General features: G+C 46.9%; 1 protein-coding gene across 3 annotated transcripts; it reads left to right on the plus strand.

Moving 5' to 3' along the window:
- The first annotated feature begins 265 nt into the window (after positions 1-265).
- On the plus strand, positions 266-25,376 carry ROGDI (rogdi atypical leucine zipper). 3 transcript variants are annotated; one of them, XR_011681855.1, is made up of 12 exons: positions 269-409; positions 2,791-2,862; positions 4,154-4,236; positions 5,516-5,570; positions 6,104-6,184; positions 8,493-8,588; positions 9,785-9,883; positions 10,352-10,465; positions 11,187-11,236; positions 11,750-11,876; positions 12,376-13,151; positions 24,729-25,376. XR_011681855.1 is itself a non-coding variant. In XM_071444664.1 (11 exons), the coding sequence occupies exons 1-11, from the start codon at positions 368-370 to the stop codon at positions 12,415-12,417; spliced, it is 837 nt and encodes a 278-aa protein (XP_071300765.1). In that variant the 5' UTR covers positions 266-367; the 3' UTR covers positions 12,418-13,278. The 3 variants fall into 3 exon arrangements, 2 of the variants coding, with proteins under 2 accessions (XP_071300765.1, XP_071300764.1); XM_071444664.1 differs by lacking the exon at positions 24,729-25,376 and having other exon boundaries at positions 266-409; positions 9,809-9,883; positions 12,376-13,278; XM_071444663.1 differs by lacking the exon at positions 24,729-25,376 and having other exon boundaries at positions 12,376-13,278.

Below are 25,376 nucleotides of genomic sequence, written 5' to 3' on the forward strand. Positions count from 1 at the left end.
TATGCCCTCACCTCTCATCTCGCTCGCAGCACAACCGTTGTGAAAGGGAACTCGCCGACTTCTATACAAAGACCTCACTGCCAGGATAAATGTGTTTATTTTAAGAAGTGATTAAACTTCCACTCATTTGAGTATTCTTACGCGCAGCCCGTTTTGATCGTCGCCGATGTGCGCTGGGCTGGCGACGGGCAGGTCTGACCTATCTTGCAGCGGGGACAGGCTCGGGGGCTGTGCGGGCGAAGTCCCGCCCTGCTGTCGTCGCGCACGGGGCCCCGCCCTCGCGGACGGCGGAGGGGAGCGGCGCTGCCCAATCAAGCGTTGCTGGGCCGTGCGCGTGGGTGCTGGGGGCGGGGCCGGCGGTGTCGGTATGGCGGCGGCGATGGCGACGCAAGGGGAGCGGGCGGTGCTGGTGAGTCGGGTGGGCGCTCGGCGGGGCCAGGGTGAGCGCTGCTAGGCCCCCGTAGATTCGTTCTGTCTGGCCGGGCTCGGGCAGGGAGCCGCGGGATGGCGGTAAGGCCGTCCCCTGCGCCTGGGTCCGGCCCGAGCGCTGTGCAGGGGCTGCCCGGGCCCAGCCCCAGTGCATCTGCTTTAACTGGAGGCGCTGCCGAAGTTCCGGCATGCTGTCGGGTCAGGCTTTCGGGCCGATGCCCGAGCGCCGTCGCCGTGTGGCTCGGAGGCCGCGGCCTCCTCCCGCCTCGCCCAGCAGCGGCGCCCGGGTTTCTCTGCCACCGACGCTGCTCCTCCGATGGGTTGGGTGGGGTGGCAAGGCCGGGGTCGCCCTGCTCCCGGCACACCGTGAGTGTGCCCTTTGACCTTGATGTCCCGCTGAAGCGCCCCTCACATGGCGGGTGCCCGAACCGCCCTAGTGAACTAGTAGCAGCGGGGGCGGGGCAGAGCAGGCGTCACTGCGACCTCCCCGGGACAGGATCTCCGAGGAGGAATGACATCTCTGGTATGGAGATAGGGTTCAGAGATACGTCGGTCTGGATGGAAATCCACATAGGAAAGCGGGTTTTTCTAATGTCATATGGTTTAGAAGCGTATGACCAGCATTCCCCAAAAACACAGCTGTGCAGCACACAGATGTGCACCAACTTGACTTAGGCCAAAATTATTGGGCAGGGGAAAGGCGATTTCTTGCTGTGACTAAAGGGAAGAAAGATAGCAATGGGCATTTTGAGTAGAAACACCTACATGATAGTGGTGGGTGTTGGAGGTACTAAAGGTATCTGCTGCACCCGTGGGGATCACTGTTCCTTTGGGAACCTGGAGGACGCCAAACATTACAGAGTGAGAGTTGCACATCCATTTTCTCTCTGGTGATTAGTGACAGGATCTGAGGGAACAGCATGGAGCTCTGTCAGGGGAGGTTTAGGCTGGATATTTGGAAAAGTTTCTTCATCCAGAGGGTGGCCAGACACTGGAAGAGGCTCCCCAGGGCAGTGGTCATAGCAATAGCACCCTGACTGACAGATTTCAGGGAGAGTTTTGACAACACTCAGGCACATGGTGGAATTCTTGGGGCTGTCCTGTGTAGAGCCCACACACAGACTTCATGATCCTTGTGGCTCCCTTCCAGTTAAGAATATTCTATGATCAGTATAATTCCCAGGCACCCAAAAGAGGATTAAAACATCAAAGTCAGTGGTCCTGCACTCAAACTGCTTTGAAGGATAACAGAATCCTGCCTGGCTTTGTTGTGTGTGCCTGCCTTGGATAAATGTTTGCTGAAACAAGCCTGATTTTGTTCTATTGGTTGTCGAGATAACTCTTGCATAAGGTGATGACACATCAGTGGGGGGTTGTGTTCCTCATGGTGAACTGGAGCCATCTAGCAGAGAAACTGCAAGCTTAAAAATCTGAGTTGACCATAGCTTGCCTGTTTTTCTGTGGGCAACCTGCTCAGAACTCTCCCCATGGAAAATTTCTCTTTTCTTACAGGATGACGAGTGGCAATCTTTTCTTTGTCCCATGCTTGCTTCTATTCCCCACTTCTTTGATGACCTGCATGGGGACTCATGGTTTAACAGGAACACTAGATCTGCTTTGAGGGTCTGCTTTGTACAGGCTTCTCTGTGGCAGCAGCCAATGGAGGCTCAAGGCAGTGAGTCATCAGATCCGACCTTGTTCATTACTGAATTTGCCCCAATGATTGGGAGTCCCCAGCCTTTGTCCCCCCCCACCCCCTTTTCAGTTTAACTGTTTTGGTTTTAGACTGCTATTGCTTGGGGAAATGCTGGGGATGTGGGTGGGGATGCTCATTTTAGTTCTTATCTTTGTTTCTTACCACTTAATTAGCAATGAATTTGTCTGCAAATTGATTCAGTTTTGTCTGTGCCAGGAGTTGGTAATGGATCTCTCTAGCTTTACCTTGGCCTATTATCTTATTTCCTTCTGAGGAAGGGGCAGTGAGGGAGGCTGGGTATGTGTCTGGCAGCCAAGTGAGTCCATCTTAACAGCATAAAAAGATGCCCCAGTTTTTGACACAGTAGTATTTTTACTTTGCTCTGAAAGCTGCATTCAATTCTAGGTTTTTTGGTACAGTGATTTGTGTACCAAATTGCTTTCTTAAACAAAGGGCAATAATGAGGACAGTTCATTGGACTGAGGTGGAGAAGTGGAGATGTGGAGACTGAGGTGTTTCAACAAATCAGGAAGAAAACTTTTGTTCTCCTTTATTTAAACAGCGCAGAAACAGCAGTACACTTAAATAATTTTGGCATATGTCTGAGAGATTTGCTTGCAGTGTTTGATGTCTAATGATTGCACTGCTATTTTTCCATTACATAGGAAGAAGAATTTAAATGGCTTTTACAAGAAGAGGTCCATGCTGTTTTGAGACAGCTGCAGGATATTTTGAAGGTGAGGTTAATTTTGTCTGAGTTTTGTTTGACCTTCTGTGTAAGGAATGGTGATAGGTTTCCCCTGCAGGAAAAAGTTCTTGATAGAGGCTGCACAGAAAGGTCATTCATGTATATCCAGTTCTTTCCCTGGTGCTTGCTTGCCCTCTGCTCTTGAGGATTCACAGTAAATCTGATATCCCCAAGATTTCTCTGTTCTTTATCCTCTGCTGAGAGCTGCTTTGAAAAGGTACATGGAGCCAGCCAGACGTATCTGCCAGGCATTTGACTGAGATACAAACATTTTCTGGAATAGAGAATCTGAATCTGCTGTAACTCTGATATGTGCCGGTGGAAGCAAGCAACATGGCCTTTAGGTGACAGCTGCTACATGTGCAGTAATTACTGGCATGTGCTCTCCTTGTTCAGAATCATCCTTTCCTCAGCCTGCCCACTCCTCTGCTGGTACTTGTCCCTTTCAGAGGCCTGATGTGTTCAGCTGAAGCAGATGGGCAGCCCTTTTCTCACCTTTCTCTAGCCTGAGCATGTGCTGTGAGGCTGACTCTTTCCAAGCAGCCACTGAGGAACTGGCCAAAGGGACTTCCGTGCATGGTGAATGCACTGTGTGTCTGCTGGATCAATGTTCAACAGGCCCAGCCCCTTAACACTCCTTGGCTTTTAGAGGTTATGGAGTGATGGAAAAGCAGGGCCAAAAATGTGGAGGTGAGGGGCAAGTACCAGAGCAGGTGCGAGTGCCTTAGTGTTGACTCAAAACCCCAGGACTGGAGTCAATGGCAGGTGACAATAGACTGCAATACCTTTATATATAGTACCTGTTTTGAAGAATTTATTATAGTTTTGAGGGTGAAGTGTGTAAAGGGCAGTCACCAGCCAGTATAACCAGATGAAGGGCCGAGGAGGACTGGTGTTCTCTCTACACTTCCTTCATGTGTAAAGACCAGCTGTGATAAGGGGCAGCACTATGGTGCCTGAGGGTATGCAGAGCTGAGCTGTCAGGTGCTGCTCCTTCTGTGGGCAACTTGGGGATCCTGCTGGCACTGCCCAGCTCCAGGGTGTGGGATTTGAAAATGCCTTTCACTATGGGTTGCATGTGCTGAGCCTCCTCGTGGGCTTCACCAGTCCTGCAGTACGAGGAAATCCAAGTGCTCTGCTTGGTGAACTTCAGGAGGCTGGCAGAGGTGACTGCTACATATTTAGCCACTTGATGGTGTCCACATTATCTTTGTTCCTGGCTCATGGTGTGCTGGACCCAGGCAGATGCTCCAGCATTCACTGTGTCCTCTCTTGGGCAGGAGGCCTCCCACCGCTTTGCCTTTCCCACCAGTGGCTCAGGAGGAGCTGTCAAGCAAGAGAACTTTGTACTAAGCACATCAGGGTAAGTGGTGATGGTCAGCAGGTCACTTCCCTCTGCAGCAAAGGGTGCAGATCCTGGAGGATCTGTGGTGTAGGGCTTTGCAGAAGGCCTGGGTTTTCTTTAATAGGAGATTTTGCCTTAAGGAAAACAAACTAGTTTTCATGGCAGGTGAAGGTAACAGTCTGTAGCTGTGCTCCACGGCTGCCTGAGCCAGCCTTGTGCCATTTTGTGCTGACACCTATAATGTAGTCACTGATTCCTGACCACATGCCTGTGTGTTGCCTCAGTGCTGTGGGCAGTTTGCCAAAGGGCATTTTTCTGATTATGACACAGGGAGTTGTAGTTACAAGACCTGAATTCTGCTCTTGGCTCAGTTACTGACCCTGACTATGGAGAAATCTTAACCTTTCTCCTAATCTCCATAAAACAGCAATAGTAAATCTCCTTCACACAAAGCAAACTGAGGCTTGTGCAGAAGGTGCTGTTGGTGTGCAGTTCTTCTGAAATTGATATCCATTTTTTGATCCTCAGTGGTCTCAGTATTGGTGGAGGTCAGAAGCTTTTCACAAAGCAATTAACCTTAGTCATTACGACTGTCACATCATTGCAAGGAATCACGCAATAATTCTGTACTAGGTTTGAACATTGTCTTCTTCAGATCTTAGTTAACTTAGTTTTCACTTGTTGTTGTAAGGTGGATCTTGTAGTGTTGATCAAAAGAGTCTCTTATATAGTAAAATGTAAGGTATGGCCCAACTAGATGCTTCAGTCTTCTCCTCAGACCGTTATACATGTGAGTCATCTTGCAGGACCTTTCAAAGAGTTTGGCGTGTGGGGTTTTTATTTTTTTAAGGTTGTGGGGTTTTACTTATTTAGGGTCTTTTTTCTTGGAATGGGGTGCGGGTTGTAGCTTTCAACTCCTGTAGGAATCATCTAACTCTTCAATGTCAGTAATTAATTTATTGTCTTGTGCTTGTGCCTGCTGGAGCTGTTTGTAACAGCAGCCAAATTGTTGACAGGTGATAAATGGAACAAGAATGGGATCAGAAATGAAGGTAATGTTTTAGGCAGAGCAGTTAGGGTGAGGTGGCCCGTAAAGAATATGACTGGAGTTCACCACAGGCCAAGAATTGGGGGCTTGAAAGTGTGTGTGGCTTTCAGCTGCTGGTAGGAGCAGTGTTCAGACCCTGGGCAGGAGGAGCTGTGCTGGCTACACAGGACGAGGAGGGGAGGTTTTAGGCTGGCAATTGATAGGTGCCTCTTGTGACACGTGTTGCCTAGATGTTTCCTCTCATTCCAGCACAGACCAGGTGAAAGGTGTGATGACGCTGCAGGGAGATGCACTGTGTCAAGCTGTGAGTACTTGCAACACTTCTTGCTTTGTATGGCAATAGGTGGGTGTCAGCCTTATCAGCCTTTGATCACCTCAGGGAGGGAGGTCACCCTGGTTTTGTGTTACCAGTGATCAGTGTTCTTTCTTTACCAGTGTCAGTTCTCCCTAATTGGCCTAGATGTTTCAGCAACCATTGAAATTTATCAAGATTCAGCATCTGATATCCCCTTCTACCACCACCACCTGGTGGTGAGTGCTGTAGTCAACTTCCACTGGGATTCCTTGCCTTCACCACCTTTATTGTGTAATAACAAGTTGCCCTGGGGACCTTCTGGGCTGAGGTCATGTGTCCTGCCAGGATCCTGATTCACTCAGTGCATTTCAACCTATTATTTGTATTAATATCATCCTGTGGAAGCACTGAGGTTCTGGCTGTGCCAGGACTGCAGAAGGCAGTTTGCTAGGATGGTCTGGAAGAAGGGAATGTGACTGCCAGCCCCCATCTTTTGCATACAGGCATTTCTTGCTCTCATGTGTTTTGTTTCTTTTTTCAAGGATGTTAATCTGAAAATGCCCAGAAACAATCAGCTCCTGCATTTTGCATTCCGGGAAGACAAGCAGTGGAAATTGCAGCAGGTACCTGTTGGCTCTAGATGCCCACCCATCCACAGCTTCAGTGCTCTCTGAGCAGTAACTTTAGTCTTTTGAGAGAGATTGTTGTGTCCATTCCACATGAGCTACAGTGGTAAAAGCTAAGGGAGGAAGCAGGTGCAATTAAATCAGTTAAATTGAGTTAGGGTGCCTGGGTGGGCTCATTCCCTACACACCAGTTGATCTGAAGGCTGTCTGCATAGCAGTCATGATCCTGTAAAGGAGTGCCTGAGGTGCCTGTGCAGGACTGTCCCATGTCACCACAAGCTAGAAGGGCAAAGAGCAGCTTCAGGGGCTTTGAGTAGCATGTTCTCATTCTCTTACAGATTCATTTGTTTACACTGAGAACAACTTATTGTGTTCAGTAGCATGTCTGAGTTCCCGCAGGTAAGGAGTTAAAATAATGCAGCTATCCAGAACCAGAATCTCTTTCCCATAATTTTGCTGGGACATACCCGATTTCAGGACCTGACCTAGTGTCTGAAGACATGGTTTGCCTCAATTTGTCGTAGCTGAGTAGGTTGGAGGAAGATGGATTCAATGTATTTCCTTGTGCCATAGCTCAGGTTTTTCTAGGTGATGAGTGCATTTGGCATTGAGTGCAGTTCCCAACATTTTCTTTAGCAGTGAAAGCTCTACCTAGCAAATTTGTAGAAATCTAGAAAATTGTGTACTTGGGATGTTAATACCAAACTTGACTGTGTTTGTTCATGCCTTGCAACAAAGCAAGAAAGTTTTTGTGAGAACACTCAGCAGTGCCTCCTCTTTTGTGGCTATTTTGTACTGCTGCCTGGTTGGAAGACTTCTACCAGCTTTTATGGAAAACAACTTCCTGTATTTACTTGCATTTTGTGTTCTAACGTTGTTCAGATATGGAGTGTGAGTGCCTAAAGGACTGAGCGCAAAAGCGTTTAAAGTGGTTATATGGTGATCTTTGGCCTGTCTGAATTAAAAATTAGCATCTCAAAGGAGTGTCTTCCCTTACTGAGTGGTGATAGTTGGAGTTTTATTTCTCTGTACAAAGAGAAGTCATGGGTAAGAAATTGTAGTGCAGGCACATTTTTGAGGAACACAAGTGCAGGCACATAAATTTTGAGGAAGTTGATTAGAAAACAAAGCAAAGTCAAGGGGGAATATGAATGGAGCATCATAACAGCAGGGTTGGCATTGCTTGGTAGTGCTGCCAGGAGCAGTTTAGCTTGCTCAGAAGCCTCTAGGAGATGTCAAGGCCGGAGATGCTGATATTTGGAGATGCCCAGGTAGCTGCAGTCTCTCTGCAGTCCGACAGTGGATTTACCATTCTCACTCTTCTCTCTGTGGCCTCCAGTGCAAGAGCTTTCTAAGAGCAGGGCTGTTCTGTATTCCCTGAGCTCTGCATTAGAAGGAACCAGAGCCAGGTCTATGCCAGGGAGGCTTCTACAAGGATGTAGGGCTGGGAGCTGTGACTGCTGGAGGGCATTGTAAATATATCAAACTAAAATACCCCAAGCTGTGTAGCCTGTCTCCCAGCAGACACTTCTTGTACAGGCTTCCCTGCTTAGCTGTTCCATTTGCACCCTCTAATTTAGTCCTTGGGTTTGATTTTCCCTTTTCATGCTGCTGCCTAAAATTGAACGCAGTCAGCTTCTCCCAGGGCCATTGTCTTCCTCTGGTTTGTCCTTGCTCTCATGAAAGCAAGGATACACCTGTCAACCTTGCTTTTGTGACTGTGTTCCTCTTGCTTGAGAGGAACTTGAGCCAGCTGTGTCCTGAGTCTGGTCCAGTCCCACACAATGGCACAGCTTCTTGATGCTGGAGATGACTCTCAATCCCAACAATTTCACTTTAGAAGTACTCTGGGATATTGACAGAGACACTGTATTAGAAATCAGTGCTTGTTGTTCATTGATGTCATTTGTTTTAGCTCTGATGGGATGAAATCATTGTTCATGGTGCTGGAGTTGACTGCTGTGTGCCATTACTGGTGAGAATTCCTACCAAGCAGTCATGGTCAGAGCACTCCCAGGATGAGAATGCCTGATGTCACTTCAGGACAGGAGCAGTATTTGTACTGACAATCCAGGTTGTAGCTGTCAGACTGTTCTGTATCTCCAGTCCATGAGTGGAGAACCCAGTAATGCTTCTGGGAACCAGTGGTAGGTTTGTGTTAGACACTATCTGACATTTAGACATGGCATTACATTTGAGAAGACACTATTCTTAAGGTCAGTGAGATAACTGGGGAAACCTTTACTTCCGAGTACATGTTACTACAGAGTGTTTCTTTCATAGGACTGTATTTGTACCTTTGCAGATCCAGGATGCTAGAAACCATGTGAACCAAGCCATTTACCTGCTTATGAACAGAGATGCAAACTACCAGTTCAAAACAGGCTTGGAGGTGCTCAAGGTGAGGAGAAAGCTCCTGATGCTTGGGTAGGAACATGCATTTTTCTTTCCTCCATTTATTGTTTTAAACACAGTTAATGCAGATTACCGTCTGAGTCTCTTAGTGGAAACAGACTTAATAGTTGTACCCATGCATACCCATGTCAAGAAGTGTCCACGTGACCTCATATTTTATATGAATCTGTACTAGTTTAGCATTAGTAACAGGGCTGTACATCCTGGTGAACAGTAATCTGAGCAGTCAGTGCACCGTTACACACCAGTGATAATGTAGGAGGATATTCCTTGATCTTCTGTGGAAGATGTTGTTACATAACTTACTCTCTGTTGGTCAGTGCTGCAGGCAAGAGCAGCAGTGAGGCAGCCATCAGTAAACAGAAGATGACAGTACTTGTGATTTACTGAAAATCTGAAAGTGACTTCTCTCTTGCCAGTAGTATTTTCTGGGGTCTAATACAGAGCAGCTGCTGCAATGGCAGTGAAGCCCAACCTTCTGCTTGAAAATGCTCTCTGAAGGCAACAGAATTTCGGCTTGCTCATTAGAATTCATCACAACATCAAACATGAGAAAACTCAAGTGGAAGTGAAGGGAGATATTATACAAAATGCCTTCATCTTAGCAGTCATGAGACCTGTGACAGACATGTTGCTTCCCCTTTTTTTCTGGAAGAGGAAGTCTGCCTGAAGAGCCTTTGAACTGTGGTTTCTGGCAGGATTGGCCTCACAATGAGCTGGTTCTTTTTATTTACTGCCTCGCTCATAGCTGGTTATTGAACAGAGGGAGCCCGTGCAGCAGTTGGACCTGTGATGTGGGAGTGGGGAGACCGAGAATGCAGCTTTTTTTTTCCTTAATGCCTGTTCTTCTGAAGAGCTGATGATGAGTTTGTTGATGCCTTTGTAGCATCAGTAATTGATCTCATGTTGGCTTGGTATTCTTGTCATGAATAGCTGTTCTCTCATCAGTCGCTGGTATTGAACACTCCTGACCTGTCTCATAAGTCTCTGATGGTGGTGAAAGTTAAACTGCATTTATGTGGGAGCCAGCCCTTCCCAATAAGTTCCCGAATTCCTGGAAGGATGGGGGGGTAGTGGCGGTTGTTGTTTTAACACTTGCAGAAGGCTGTAGGATTCTGCAGCACTCTGCCCAGAGCTGTCCAAGAATCACACTCAGCAGTGGTTCTGTACATTACCTTGTAGCTTATGGATGCTGTGATGTTGCAGCTCTCCAGAGCCCGAAATCGACTGACCACTCCTGCCACTCTGACACTACCAGAAATTGCCTCCAGTGGTCTCACAGTAAGTATGTGATGGTCTAGATCTCTATACAGGTCTGGCAGCATTGCAGCAGTTTGGATTCTGGGCTGCATCTTGGTGGAAGTGGGTTTCTGAAGTGTCTCCTGAGGCAGAACTTAAGCAAGTGCAAATCCTGATTGGTTTTGACTGCTCTTTATCTTCCTGTGGGAATGCAGATGACTTGGATGTGAGGACTCTGGTTCTCTTGAGAGTAAATTCTGTTCTCTGCCCAAGAGTCTTGTCCAGGGATGATTTACCATTGTGAACACTGCTTCATCCTCTCTTGTCACTCTCATCATTTGATCAAGAGCAGTGAGAGCAACAGTCATTGTCTGCAGCTGCTCAGTCTTTGTTTCTCTCCTATTGTTTTTCTTTTGTCATGGGGTAATTGAGTGTGGCTTGGGAAAAGGGAATGATTTCCCAGCATTAGAAATTATGATCTTTTCACTGACAAACTAATTCTCTTGCCAGAAAATGTTCACTCCTGTGCTGCCTCCAGACATCCTTGTGAATTTCTATATTAATCTGAACAAGCTGTGCCTCACTGTCTACCAGCTCCACGTGATGCAGCCCAGCACAACCAAGGTGATGCCTGCTATCTCATGAGCCTTGTTTAGTTTCCTCTCCTGACATTCCTGACTGTGAGGAGGAGATCACACTGCTACCTGGTGCAATGTTATATTCATAAGATAATGCAGAAATAAGTTCAGCTGGTACTAAGTGTGTTTAGGTCTGCTGCACACAGAACACGGGCTCTAAATCGAGTTCGGGGCATCGCTGCTTAGCCCAGAAGAACATACCAGTGCTCTGGAGTAAGCCATTTCTTAGCAAATACTTTAAATATAGTTTGATAATTTTGTGGCATAATTATATTAATCCAGTTTACATCTGAGTAGCATCTTGGGTTTCCTCATGGAGTTTTGATAGATAGTTTTCCGCTTCACCTGTTGCATGGGTCAACTTGTAAAAACAGCCTTAAACTCTTAAGCTTTATGAAATGCAGTCCTTCCATAAGGAAGATTTTCCTAAAAATCTATATTTTGTTTTTCTTCTGGATCTTCTCATCTTATTTCTGTAGTGATAACATTTGTAGCTACATTGAACTCAGCCAATGAAGGAATGAACTCCTTTCATGAAGGAGCAGGAAGGGTTCTAACAAAAGGGATTTCATATTGTTGGAGGGTCCAGGCTAATAGAGCATGGGTGTTTCTTGATGACAGGCTACTGAAAGTGTGAGCCTTAATTGTCTTTCTTCTAAGTGGTTTGTTTACTACATCAAAATCCTAATGACCTTTTCCTTCTCTAGAACTTCAAGCCTGCTGGAGGGTCTGTTTTACACAACCCTGGGGCCATGTTGTAAGTACAGTCACTACAAGGGTAGTGTACCTGGGTAACAGGTGTTGGTATGTCTTGAGGGTGAAATCCGAACAGCTACGTGCAGTTTCTATTATAGCATCTCTGAAGTGGAAAACCTTGACTGAGTCACTTGCGGTACCTGTGAATGCTCTGTTGTGTCTTTTGAATGACTTGGTCCTAAAGGCCAGAATATGTGAATTTCCAGGATTCAGCCCATCTAGACAATACCACGAGTTTATCTAGAGATGAGAGTTTACAACAAAAATGAGTGTTTGGTTATTGGCATTGACATCTGCCTCTGTGCCTGTCTGGAATGAAGGGAAGTTCCTAACTTCACTCTTTTGCTTAACTGTAAATCTGGTCAGAGGTGGACTGGAGTGTTTGCATTCTGTAACTTTGCCAGGTGCTGATTTAAATGTGATAGAAATAATCATAATCTCTCCTATGGGAATGTAGGACAGTTGAGTTCTATGCTGTTGTGTGTGAAGCTGTGCTCTTTCCCCCCCTCTCCAGTGAGTTTGGCAGCCAGCGATATGAAGTCAGCCATGTCCATAAAGTGGAATGTGTTGTCCCATGGTTAAATGATGCCCTTGTCTTCTTCACAGTTTCGTTGCAGCTTTGCCAGCAGCTGAAGGATAAGGTAATGGCCTTGAAAAAGGGGCTTTGTTTTTAACTCTGGGTTTTGAGAGGACCTCAGATCTGATGTGATGTTCTTCTGTTCAGCTTGCTGAAAATAAGGGATGAGTGAGTGTTCTGGAGCCACGGAGCTGGCTGGTGCTGCCTAGCAAGCAGCCATAGGATAGGTATAGTGATGTGGCAGATGTCTGCTGAGCTGGTGACTAGATGGAAAGGAGCAAGCAGACACTTCTGTGTTCTCAGTCATGAGGTGGATGAGACAGAACAAGCAACCTAGTTTTCAGTAGATCAGTGCTCAGTTCCAGCTCTGCAGCTGTCACCTTGAGCAAGTAACTTTGTGCTCCTTGAGTGACAGCAGCAGCAAACCTGCTCTTCAGTAGTGCGGTGCTGAATGCTGTGAAGCCAAGCTGTGAAGCCAAGCCCTCCCTCACACATTATATGCTCCCTTTTTTTTGTGGTCCAGGGGGTATAGGAACTTACCTGCTTTTGTTCTTGCTTTCCAGATCTCCGTTTTCTCCAGTTACTGGAACTACAGGCCATATTAATTCACTTTGGAATGGTCTAAGCCTTTACAGTACTTCAAGTGTCTCTCTCTGTTCTCTCATGCCAGCTGAGTCCAGGTCAGCCTGAGGAGTGCTGGGGTTCACTGCCGTATGCCCTGCACAGGGCAGGGTCAGTGTATCTGGAGACACAGCTTTAGTAGCCTTGTCTGGGATTACTGCATAAGCAGGGCACCAAGTAGTGCTGTGTGGTTGCCAGGAGCTTCCATCAGTCCCTCTTGTGCATTTTGTGGCTGACACTTCCCAAGCCCCTCATAAGTCACACAGGTCTGTTAAAAGGGATAGGTGCTCTGGACCACCCTCACTAACTAGATCTGTGCATTGTGCTGTAACTAACTCCTTGACTGTGAAGTGGCTGGGAAGGGGGGAAAACAGACTAACTTAACACACCTCTTAAAAGGTAGGGCATGTGGCTCCCTGTAGTGAAATGTTTCTTTTATCTGGTCCAGCTGTGCTTATAACTAACTCGGAGTGACTCCTTCCCCTGCCTGGTCTGCCCATCCCCATGTTACTGATTCCCCTTTGGGGATGCTCTTACTTGCTGCTGTTTGAATTCTTTCCCCCCTCATCCAGCATCCATGTGATATATATTTTTTTTTCCTAAGCCCTAGTTGGGCCAATTGGTCTTTTCCAGGTTTAGTATCTTGTTTTCACTACCAGCCTTTGGAGTTGTCCTGGTGTACCTTTGTGCAGTCTTTCATCTTGTCATTAAATGCAAAGTGAGTACCATGTTGCTACTATGATTTGCTGCCTATGGATGCTACAATGTGTAACTCATACCTTTAGTCATTGCTAACTGTGAAATAAACACTCATATCTGCAGTGCCCATGTGGGCTGTGAAAGAATGAGTATCTTGAGATTCCGTGCTCTCTCACAAGTGAGTGGCTGTTCTTGGTTATGCGTGCTGGGTTGTCTTTTGTTTTACTGGGGAGGACAGTAGTGGAGGCACTATTAGCTGGGCAGCACTTCAAAGGCTGAGCCTGTTTGCATAGCATCAGCCCAGTGCTGTCTGATACTTGAAATACTACCTGAAGTAGTTTTCCAAACATGTCTTGACAGTTTTCCAAACATGTCTTGACAGTCATGTTTTCCAAACATGTCTTGACAGTAGGCATTCAGACACTGGGGTGGGTTGGCTCATAGAGTCATTCAGAACATCTCTGGCAGAGTGGGAAGACTCCAGGTCCCTGTTCAGGATTTTCTCAGGAAGCTGCCACCTACCCACATGGCTCTGTTGCCCTTGAAAGTCTTTTGCAACCTTCTCATACACCTTTTTGTGAACAGGTCTGTGTAAATGCTCCCAAATTTCACTTGGTTCTGAATAGCCTGGAGGAACAGTGAGAGGGAGGGAGGGAGGGAGGGAGGGAGGGAGGGAGGGAGGAAAAGAGCATGGGCAGTTGGGTTCCTCTCCTACATCTGCTACTCAAGAGCTAGCAGGGGCTGAGGCCATGTGATCAAAGAAGTAAAAATTCTAAAGGATGAGATCCCAATCAGTGGCAAAGTTGGGGCTCAGGATACCTGGTTTTGCTAATGAGGGTTCGGTAAAAGAATGGCCGGGAAAGTTGTTCCAAATATGTAGCTGGTGAGGTTAACAAAAAGCCCCAGACAAAGCCTTATTAGTAGCAGGCAGACTGTCATGGATGCCAGGCATACTGCAGGCCAGTACTGCCAACCTTCTGTGGCGAGGGAAGGTCAAGAAACATGGTATAAGGGGATAGACAGCAGTGCTGGGTGGGGACAGCAGAGGCCCTGCTGATCTAACCGGAGAGGAGCAGGGAGAAGAGGGGGCGACAAGGAACAGGCTATCTGTACTTACTGCTGCTTCCAGGGCTGGTTCTGTGCTGGTGGGGTGGAGGGTGCCTCTGATAGGTGCAGTAAAACCAGCTCAGTTGATCTGGAGGGACACAGGGCAGTCCCCATGCTCCTCTGGGACCTAGTTCTTGTCAGGCAGACCTGCATTGTGCTCAGCTTGGGTAACCTGAGCACTGCTCTGTCTTGCAGTGGGCACTGATGTTTCCTTCCTTCCTTCCTTCCTTCCTTCCTTCCTTCCTTCCTTCCTTCCTTCCTTCCGCCCTTCCGCCCTTCCGCCCTTCCGCCCTTCCTTCCGCCCTTCCTTCCTTCCTTCCTTCCGCCCTTCCTTCCTTCCTTCCGCCCTTCCTTCCTTCCGCCCTTCCTTCCTTCCGCCCTTCCTTCCGCCCTTCCTTCCTTCCTTCCGCCCTTCCTTCCTTCCTTCCGCCCTTCCTTCCGCCCTTCCTTCCTTCCTTCCTTCCTTCCTTCCTTCCTTCCTTCCTTCCGCCCTTCCTTCCGCCCTTCCTTCCGCCCTTCCTTCCTTCCTTCCTTCCGCCCTTCCTTCCTTCCTTCCGCCCTTCCTTCCTTCCGCCCTTCCTTCCTTCCGCCCTTCCTTCCGCCCTTCCTTCCTTCCTTCCGCCCTTCCTTCCTTCCTTCCGCCCTTCCTTCCGCCCTTCCTTCCGCCCTTCCTTCCGCCCTTCCTTCCTTCCTTCCTTCCTTCCTTCCTTCCTTCCGCCCTTCCTTCCGCCCTTCCTTCCTTCCTTCCTTCCGCCCTTCCTTCCTTCCTTCCGCCCTTCCTTCCTTCCGCCCTTCCTTCCTTCCTTCCTTCCGCCCTTCCTTCCTTCCTTCCGCCCTTCCTTCCTTCCTTCCGCCCTTCCGCCCTTCCTTCCGCCCTTCCTTCCGCCCTTCCTTCCGCCCTTCCTTCCTTCCGCCCTTCCTTCCGCCCTTCCTTCCTTCCTTCCGCCCTTCCTTCCTTCCGCCCTTCCTTCCGCCCTTCCTTCCTTCCTTCCGCCCTTCCTTCCGCCCTTCCTTCCTTCCTTCCGCCCTTCCTTCCGCCCTTCCTTCCGCCCTTCCTTCCGCCCTTCCTTCCGCCCTTCCTTCCGCCCTTCCTTCCGCCCTTCCTTCCTTCCGCCCTTCCTTCCTTCCGCCCTTCCTTCCTCCCTTCCTTCCGCCCTTCCTTCCTTCCGCCCTTCCTTCCTTCCGCCCTTCCTTCCTTCCGCCCTTCCTTCCTTCCTTCCGCCCTTCCGCCCTTCCGCCCTTCCTTCCGCCCTTCCTTCCCTCCTTCCACCCTTCCTTCCCTCCTTCCACCCTTCCTTCCGCCCTTCCTTCCTTCCGCCCATCCTTATGCTCTTCCTTCCTTCCGCCCTTCCTTCCTTTGCCCTTCCTTCCTTCCTTCCCGCCTGCCCCTTTCTTCCTTCCCTCCCCCTCCCAAAATCTTTGCCACTTCACCATACCCCTCCACACCTTGGCACATCTACCTCCTCCTTCCCAATTTCCCCGCAACCTCCCACAAGACACTTCCCAGCCTATTGATATTATTACCGATATTGCTGAATGGGGCATGCCTTAGCTTGTCTGGCCCTTGCTGCTGAACCAAATAGCAACAACTGTGGTGTTTCGATCCAGAGACACTTTTGGCTAGCTGGGTGTTACGCCTGGGCGCGTGGAGACAAGTCCAGGCATGCCGGGGCTCTGGTGGCTGCGGGATGGAGCTTCCTCCCATAAGGGTCCACTCTTTAGGTTTACCTCTGATGGAGAAGCTTTAAGGTGATGGTGAAGGAAAGGAGTCGGTTCTGATGGAAGGTTTCAATCCAGAGCGTTTTTTCTGGCCCACAGGCCTCTGAATGCAGCAACAGCTCCAACAGAACTCCCAGAGTGTGTGGTTGCCTGCCCTTTTACCTGGGGGAGAGGGGGAGGGAAGGGGTAGGAAGCCCACCAACCAGGTAAGTGCAACCAGGTAAGTGTGAGGAGGTCTTAGGGGACAAAGGACCCCTGGATGGGCCAATGCCCCCCCCCCCCCCCCCCCCCAGGGGTAAAGGGCATCCTTTGAATCTGCCAATCACTCGAGGCCCTTCTGGAATTGCAGGATTGAGAGACAGTGCTTGGCAGGGATCAGGGTGGGGAAAGGAACGATGATTGACACACCTTCAGGGGAGGGACCCAGGTTTCTGAGGTAAAGCTTGAAATCACACTGCAACATCTCCCCCTTGTTTTGTTTAAAATGAAGAGGACTGTGTTTGGGGGGCAGAATGCTCACCAAAACATGGCTGGTAAATTGGTTCCTCCTCATCAGGAGTGTCAGTGTTTTCCATTGAGGCTTCCATGTCATCCATTGGAGTGCTAGGGGCTTCCAAATGATAGACTTCAGGAGGGGAAAATGAGCTTGAAATTAGCTTCTTGTAAACCATGAGCTTGATTAGCCCAAAAACAATGCTAACAACTACAATAACAATAACTAGAATAAACAGTACTAAAACCACAGTTTTCAGAATAGATCCCAACCAGCCCGAGAATCCCGAGCCCTTGAACCGTCCATTCAGCCAGTCGTCTGTTTCTCTCTTGATGTTGTTCACCATGTTTTTCATTTTGTCGATCGTGGCATAGACGTTCTCTGCTTTCGATGACAAGTTGAGGCAGCAGGGACCATCAAATTCTTCACAGCGATGGTTGTGCAGAAGGAGCAGATAGTCTCTGGCTGCCCTGGTTTGAATGATGGCTTGCCTGGTAATTTCCTTGTCTGATAAGAGGTCACTCAGGGCAGTAGAAGTGAGTTTTGCCTGCTTTGCAACCCAACATTCCAATCAGCCTAATTCTCCCATGCTTTTTGCTGCCAAGATCCACGGCAGAAGGACTGTAATTGCGGTGGCCTTAAATCTGGACCAGTGAACAATTTCCAAATTACAGTCTGGGTCTAATTGCCTTAAGTACTTTTTTTGGATAGCCAGTTTATGTGTATTGTTTTTTATTTGCCAATGCATTAAATTTGTTTGATCTGGGCTAAACAGGCTCAGCTTGCCGAAGGTGCGTGGACCTCCAAGCAGACAAGGAGGGAGACCTGCCCATGCTCTGTCTCCACATAAAACAATAGTTAATTTAAAATATTTTTTTTTCCAAAACAATTCACCAAAACTCAAAAGTAATTTTCATATAATCATCAAAGAAAATTGAAGATTATTTCAAAACACATACTCTCATTAAGAGTTGCCTTGTGTCAATAGTCTTGGAGATGGCCACAGTGAAAAGGACATCAGCCAAGTTGTGTGCATTAATTACAGACATCAATTTTGTTAACTCTTTCATCATTCTCCAATTCATAATGAGTAAGATTGCTGATTAAAAAACCCCAATCAAAATGAAACGCAAAAGGGCAATGATGGGATGACACATACTGTTCAGGACTCTTGTGGCAGTAGGTGACCACCCAAAAAGAGTATCCTACCACCTGTGTTCAGCATCTTTTCTTACTCTCTCTATGACATGGTGTATTTCTTTCACATTGTGATGAACAGTTACCAGTGCTTTCTGTCTATTCTTCTTGATCTTCTCCAATATTTCAATGAAGTCCTGATGAAGCAAAGATTGCTTTACCAAAGTAATGTTCATCCCAATGGGAGTAGGTAAATGTCCTGGTTTCGGGCAAATTTGGGAGAAAACCTCCAAAAGGTGGACCCTCCAGAAAACAAACCCACACGGCCCCTCCCCCCAACCGGGTCGGGAAGGATTCCTTGGAAACAAGTGGAAAGAACCTGTTTCTGTAACAGGCAAAGCACCCCCAGCACACAAAAGGATCAATACCAGATGACACCACTCTTTCACCGCTCTGAAAAAGTAGACAACTTCAGAAAGTCTCTCTTGGGAGTGCTCGCTCTGTTATCAGTCTGTCCTGTGCTGGGGTAGCTGCTGCACCTTGGCCGCAAGGTGCAAACTCTCGGTGTTTCCCAGGTCCCAGTCCGGAGCAGGTCCGAGTAGGTCCAAAAAAGGGAAAGGAGAAACAGTCCAGGGAAAATTTGGACTGCTTAGCTAAACTAACTAATGAGCAGGAGCAAAAAAGCAAGAGCAAAGCAGGAGCAAAGCCGAAGCAAGAGCAAAGCGAAAAGCAAAGCAAAAAGCAAAAGCAGCACCCATGTACTGCCCTGTCTCTGTGTCGCGCCAGCTGTGGGGGAGCGGCTGATAGCAAAACCAAAACAAAACATTCGCTCTTCACAGCCAGTCTTGAAGGCACAGAACATGATAGCCAGCATCAACAGAACACACCGATGGGGATACAAGCATCATAACGTCACCCTAGGACAGTAATAGTTTGTGAATCAGTCTTTAATTGGATTGAAAAAGGTAATGGGAGGTAACTGGAGCTTCTGAAGAAAAATCACATCCTGCAATTTTGTAAAGTTACAAGCGTAAAAATTTGAATCATTTTTACTATCCACTACTACATTTTCTATGAATACCATACCACAAGCAGTTCTAAAGCATGCACACCCATTGCCTATATATTTAAGGCCTGTTTCGGAAATCTCGTTAGGATGAATTTCACAATGACAGATATTTTGTTCTGTGTCCAAAAAAACATTTTGAGCTAGAATTGCATTACTTTCACAGATGAAGCCTTGTTCTCGGACAATAGAAGATTCCAAATTAACATGTTGCCATTTTTTTACCAGTTTGATGGGCCTATGTTCAGAAAGATTGGGAATAGCTCCATCATGATTTAGCCCTAATGCGATAATAGGAAATCTCAAATGCACTGAGGCATTGCGTACGGTTAACACAAGAGCTGTGGCTGTGTTTGTAATGGGGTGATAAGTAAAATTCACCAAGTTCCACCAGGACTGGAATTCTCTTTCAAAATCAGTGGCACTGTCCCAAATTATTTTCCGAATTTCAGAAGGAAAATTGCCTTCACCTTCTCTTATCATTGAGGCAGCAACTGACTGCATCGACAATTGTGCCTGGATACAGCTAAGAGCCAAAGAAAGGTTGTTTGGTGTAGCACCGAGTGCATCAGTATACCAATTTGTGATCACTTACATTTACCTTTTCCCAAGCTGGTAATATGTTTGACAGCAAGCCCTGCTGTGTTCCCAAAGCCAATAAGGATGATTGCAGTGGTTGTTTTAATTTGGTCAAATCTCTATTTGTGGCAGCCAATTTATCCATTAGTACTTCAGAATCAATACTATTTAGGATTCCCAAACCTGTTCCCACAACACCGGTTATGTCTCTTAGTGTCCGTTTTTAAAGAAAAAAACGGACTTTCTGTTTTTGCAGCCAGGTGGTCCAACCCTCAAAGGAAGTCTGCAAAAAAGGCAAACAGGCCAGCTGAATTTCTGAGACATTGTTTTGCATCATCAGCAATTTGACTTGTTTAAGAGACCGTGCCAGATTGAACAATATGTGTTGTTGACCAGTTTTCCTGATTATATATGGTCCAATTTCAAGACTTCTCGGTCTAAGCCTAAACGGTGGTTTGGCTGGAGTGGTGGTAGTGGAAGGTTGGTTCATACCATTTATTATCAACTTAAAAGAAAAGCCTTCAGTAGTTTTGGACCGAAGACAAACTACTTCTGCAGTTTGTGTTAATGTAAAATTGTGCCAACAGTCTTGTACGCTTGGGGGCGTACAAACCTGTTCACGCTTATTTGTCTGATCTGTCAAAACACTGATTGAGATTGCTTTGCTATAAGCAGTTCCACAAATCCTTCGGCTAATTTCTTCTCCCACTGCCCCTTGAAGCTGCCAGGTTTTTTGTTTTTCCCATTCCTGCCAAGTGAACAAAAGCTTGGGACCAAGGCCATTTGGTAACACATTGACTAAGGGGACTCTCAGTCCTTTCTACCAATTGGGGTATAACTATTGTACTTCATGTGGGCTTTGTAGTCTCAGTCCCTTCTACCCACCAGGATATAACTACTGAACTCAATGTGAGCTTTGTGCTCTCAGTCCCTTCTACCCATTGGCGTGTAACTATGGTGCTCAGTGTGGGCTTCATGCTCTCAGTCCCGTCTATTCCACTGGGATGTAACTACGGTGCTCAGCGTGGGTTTTGTAATAGCGTCTATCTTAAATTTATGAGCTAAGCCTTTTCAACCTAACAGGTTGGTCAAGTTATTTTGCCAGCGGCATGTCACTTAAGTCGGTTTAGTTAACGTCAAATTATGCCAGCAATCAATTGGTTCATTTTTATAATCCTTTGTACTTGCAACATTGTTCGTTTTGTGACCAAGAGTGTAATTACCAACATACTCCTGGCAGCAACACAGAGTAAGGGGAATTTGTTTGGCACACTCCCACTTGTTTGTAGGACACAGTCTCGCTGAAGGGATATCCAGATCATTTTTCCCACCTGGTTCCATAAAATTTCTGGCAACTGTGATGGAGGTGGCTTTCTCATAGAGAGATCCTTCCATTTTTCTGCATGCTTCCACAATTGACTCACCAATTGTTCCAGTTAGAGTTCTAGTCCAGTCCTTCTAATCCCATCCCCACTCACTTGGACCATATACCTGGGGGTCATGCAGCACTATAGGCTCTAGGTTCGGGTGGCCCCCCTTGGGCTACGCTCCTAGAACATTAGTGGGATGGAGGGTAGCTTCAGACCACAACCACTCAGCAGGATCCTGTCCATGGAATTGTGGTAGGATGTAGAAAAATATCACCAGTGTTATCATGGTTCAGATGATTCTCATGTCCCTCAGGGTTCTTCTGTAAAAGTAAAAACAACAGAAATCCTTCCACTGAGGGCAGAAAAGAGTTAAAATGATAGGATTATCCAGCATGTATTTATCCAATGCTCTTTCCCTAGAGCATCAGAGGCTACCCATGCATATTTCTTCAGAGGGGTTTTCAGCACTAGTGCTACTTCCCCTACAGTAGGGAGGTCCACCAGAACAGGTTGTCCAGGGTAATGTGCTGGACTTTTTGAATCGTCAGGTCGCCGTAGTAAGGGAATGATGTTTGGAGCTGTCCATTCACCCCCATCTACTGTTCACTCTTTTAACAGCTTCCCATAACTGAACATCCCAATTTCCCTCCCGGGGCTTCAGAAGTCCTTTCAAAAAACCCTTGGTCCTTTCTAAGATGCCCTTAGCTTGAGGGTAGTGGAAAGGGGTGTGGAAAGTCACGTTTTAGTCACAATGCTGTACACCTCTAGCAGTGAAGTGGGACCTGTTATCAGATTGAATTTCCTGTGGCTTTGGGAAAGTTCCAAACCACCCCTGCAAAGCTTTAACTGCGTTATCACCTGTAGCTCTTTTCAAAGCATCAGCTTGAACCAACCCAGATACAATTTCTACTCCTACTAGCACAAAGTGTTTACCTCCTGACTTCTTAAAGGGGCCAATATAGTCTACCTGCCACGCGTCCCATAAGCCTTTACCCTTTCTTAAATGCAGAGGGTCATCTTCTAAAGGATGTCTCTCCAGTCACCTGCGACATTGCTCGCAGCCTGATACGCATGTTTTACACATTTCCCTGGTAACCAGCCAACCACGAGCATGAGCTTCCTTGTACAAATCTTTCGCACCTGTGTGCTGTCTTTTTCCATGCAGCCATTCTAATAGTTGATCCCAGTCCTCAGTAATGAGTTCCTTTTTCAGGGGGCTGAGCCTTGCTAGTTCATCAGCTCTATTCTTCCACTCTCCTGCTGGATTTCCATCTGTTTGCTGAGAAGCTACCCAACCAATAGCAACATTTCCTTGGCTTGCAACATCTAAAATTTCTTGCCACTTTTCCTTTTGCCACACTGGAATTCTGTGAACTTCCCAATCATTTTGCTGCCAGAAAGGAAGCCACTCGGTACAACCTTTGTACACTGCGTAAGAGTCGGTGTAAATGCAGACAAGAGACATGTTCTGTGCCTCACATCGGAAAACACTCCAAACAGCTATGAGTTCCCCAGCCTGAGCGCTGCCTTCCCCTTCGGTAATGATTCTTTCACCAGATGAGTTGTGTAAGACAGCTGTTCTATATCTCCATACCTTCCTTTCCCCTTTTGCAGAGGCATCTGTGAACCAAGAACTTGCTGCTAGTTCAGGGGAGAAAGGAAGGGCAGCTTTGATTACAGAGGCAGATTCATCTTGGCTGCTAACCAGGCTCTCAGTGTCTTGGATTGTTAGATATTTAGCAGCATCTTCCGTTAGTGAGAGGGTATTACAATAGCCTTCCATCTGAGCATACCATTTCCTAACTGAGGCCCTTTGGGCTACCCCGTCAGGTGGGGGGGAGGGGTGGGGCTCCCATTAGTGACAATTTTGATAACTTTGAAAGGGCTTCTTAGTACAAGAGACTGTTGTCATGCAATTTTTTCCTCTTCTAGGAGAGCTAAGGTAGTGTATCTTTTCTCAGCATCTTTGAAACCCCAGGAATAAAAACCAAGTGGCCCCGTTGGACCCTCGGGACCCCACTGCCAAATGTGTACTGATAGCCCTGAGGAGGCAAATCCCCATTCCACCTGAAAGGGATCTGTGGGATGGATAGGGCCTAGTGCTTGGTGAGCTGTTGCCTCAAAAATCAGTAATTGCAATGCTTCTTCCTGAGAAGGAGTCCAATCCCATTTCATCCTTTTCCTCAGCAAGTCAAAAAGCGGCCTAGCAATTATTGAGAAATCTGGGATGTGTTTTCTCCAGAACGCTAATAGTCCAAGAGCTTGCTGGAGATCTTTCCTCAATTCAGGCCTTTGAGTCTGATCTAAAGAGGTTAGGGTATCGGGTGGAATACATGTCATACCTCCTTTCCACCAAATTCTCAAAATCTTCACTTCCTGAGACGGTTTCTGAATTTTCTCTGGGGGCATCTGCAAATCAAGACTTTTTAAGTGAGATACTATTTTCTACTGATGTTTCCCTACCACCTCTATTTCATCCTCCCCCCCAGCCCTCACCAGAATGTCATCAATGTATTGATTATCAGCTACAGGATCTGGTTTGGGTATTTTTTCTAATTCCTGGGCTAAAGCATGGTGGGCCAAAGTGGGGGAGTGTTTGTAGCCTTGGGGAAGCCTAGTGCAAGTGTATTGCTGTCCTTTCCCATGTGAAGGCAAAATGGTCCCTATCTTCTGGCTGTATAGGTATCATAAAGAAGATGTCTTTGACATCCATAGTTGCCGTTGCCATTGCCAGGTTGAGTGAGCCTTTTCTTGAATTGATGTTAATAATTCAGCTAAGTTTGGGACCACTGCTGTAAAAGGGTCTGTGTTGGCATTAAGCCTGCGAAAATCTACTGTTAATCTCCACTTTCCATTGGCTTTTCGGACTGGCCATACCGGTGAATTAAAAGGAGAATGTGTGTGAATTATTACCCCTTGGTTTCTCAAGTCCTGTAGAACCGCTTTGATACCTTCTCTGGCACCAGAAGGTAGAAGGTATTGTTTTACATTAGTTGTTTGATTATAGGGCAGGGAGGGTGCGGTTTGAAGCGGCCTAATGTTAAGTGGCAGTGTGCCAAAAGACCACAGAAATCCCTCAGAGTCTTCCCACTGCCTCCCAGCAAGGACACCCATTCCTAATCAATTATTTGGAATGTTCCCAATTACCATTTTGATGACTAGTTGATGCTCATCTCCAGGGAGCATCAGTTTGAGGCAACATTCATAGATTCTGTAGTTCCCAGAGCATTAAGAACACAGCATTGTCTCTTAGTTGGAACAATTCCACACCTCTGGGCATCCTTTTTTGTTAGTGCAGAGATTTGAGCCCCAATGTCAATCAAAAAGGTTACTAGTAGCCTTTGGAGGCCCATGATAGCTGGGCTTAATATATGTCCTGATTTATTTTTAGTGAGCATTCTTAAATAAACCCAAGCTCCACCCCTTTGCCCACCTGTAAGCGGCAGAGAGATTTGTTTCCCGAAAACCTTGTTGGTTTTGGTTCACTGCCTGTGTTCTGTGGGAGAGGCTGGGGGAGGGATAGTTTTGGTTCCTGAGAAGGGAGGGGTGCACTGGGTTGAGCCGATGGATTTGGTGCCAATTATTTATTATTTTCTGCAATTTATCCAGGGGCAAACCATCCATCACCTCTTTGGGGACCCACTTTTGAATTCCCAACAACCACCAACGGTGGCAGTTAGAGATCTGTTTTCCTTTCTCTATATTTTCACTGTAAGGAGCCCCAATAAACCAAACACCTTTGGTTTTTTCTGATTTCTCCTCCGGGGTTTTTATAGGTCCATATTGTCTACAATAATTAATCAGATCTACTGCAACTTCACCCCATGTCCAAACTTTATGGCTACTGGCAGGTGAATCAGATTGAGAAGCTGAGGGCTGTGAGGGGGAAGAGTACAGAGTGAAGCCAGGATCTCTAGATCCTCTTTGGTCAGTGGAGTTCCTGAGGAATCTATCTAGTCTTTCTACAGGATTCAAAGCCATTATGGTTTTCTGTAGAGTCATTGCTGTAGGTTTAAGTGTTTCTGGAAGCCCACGAGTTCAATTGGTCGTTAGTTCTGGCTTCACAGGTTATTGTATTGGGCATTCAAAACCAGGAACTAATTTCTTTTCATGAATCATTTGCAGGCAGGCGGCTTTGTGGACACTTTCTAAGAGCTGGTCGGTGGTGTCAACGATTGCCAGGGGGTCACCCCTTTCCAAAGGATTCATTCTCTCGGCCCAGAAAGACGTGCCCTGTGTCAGGGATGATGCGTCACACTTATCTCCTTATCTCCTGTTGTTAAGAAGACTCCACATCCCCAGTACCCACTGGCCTCCTGTTTGGTTAATTTAATTTGATGTCCACCACTGAGGGACACTCGGAAGACATATTCTGTCTCTGATTCTTGTGGGAGGCACCCGAATTCTTTTTACAGCTTAGCTAATTCCGTAGCACTGAACAGTATTTGTTTAGTTGTGATATGTGTGTCAAGATCCTCTTTCGGCAATGCAGAGAGACAGGGAGACCGACTCGGTAATCCCTTTGCTTTGGACCTCTTGAAACCTGCTCTGCACACCCAGAAGAGCACCGGCAGCTAGCACCTGTGGCCCACCAGGCCAGGCCTGGCCCACGACATTTCCAGCACTGGAAGGACAGATAAGAGCCTGAGCGAGCTGAACTGCAACCCAGGGAGGGGACTTTCTCAGTTTGTCATCTCTTTTGGATCAACAAGGGGTTTTATTGTTTAATATTGTTTAGGTTTTATTGTTTAATAAACAGGTTTTTTCCACTTC

The sequence above is a fragment of the Agelaius tricolor genome, unplaced genomic scaffold (genome assembly GCF_023055355.1).
Source record: "Agelaius tricolor isolate 1412-34295 unplaced genomic scaffold, bAgeTri1.0.p SCAF_19, whole genome shotgun sequence".
In the NCBI taxonomy this organism is placed as follows: Eukaryota; Metazoa; Chordata; class Aves; order Passeriformes; family Icteridae; genus Agelaius; species Agelaius tricolor.

Bases quoted from the DNA above. Each gene is read 5' to 3' on its own strand.
- ROGDI (XM_071444663.1), top strand. From the start codon at position 368: ATGGCGGCGGCGATGGCGACGCAAGGGGAGCGGGCGGTGCTG. The intron at 4,237-5,515 runs GTAAGTGGTGAT...CTCTCATTCCAG, and splicing joins TTTGTACTAAGCACATCAGG to CACAGACCAGGTGAAAGGTG. The intron at 8,589-9,784 runs GTGAGGAGAAAG...ATTACCTTGTAG, and splicing joins CAGGCTTGGAGGTGCTCAAG to CTTATGGATGCTGTGATGTT.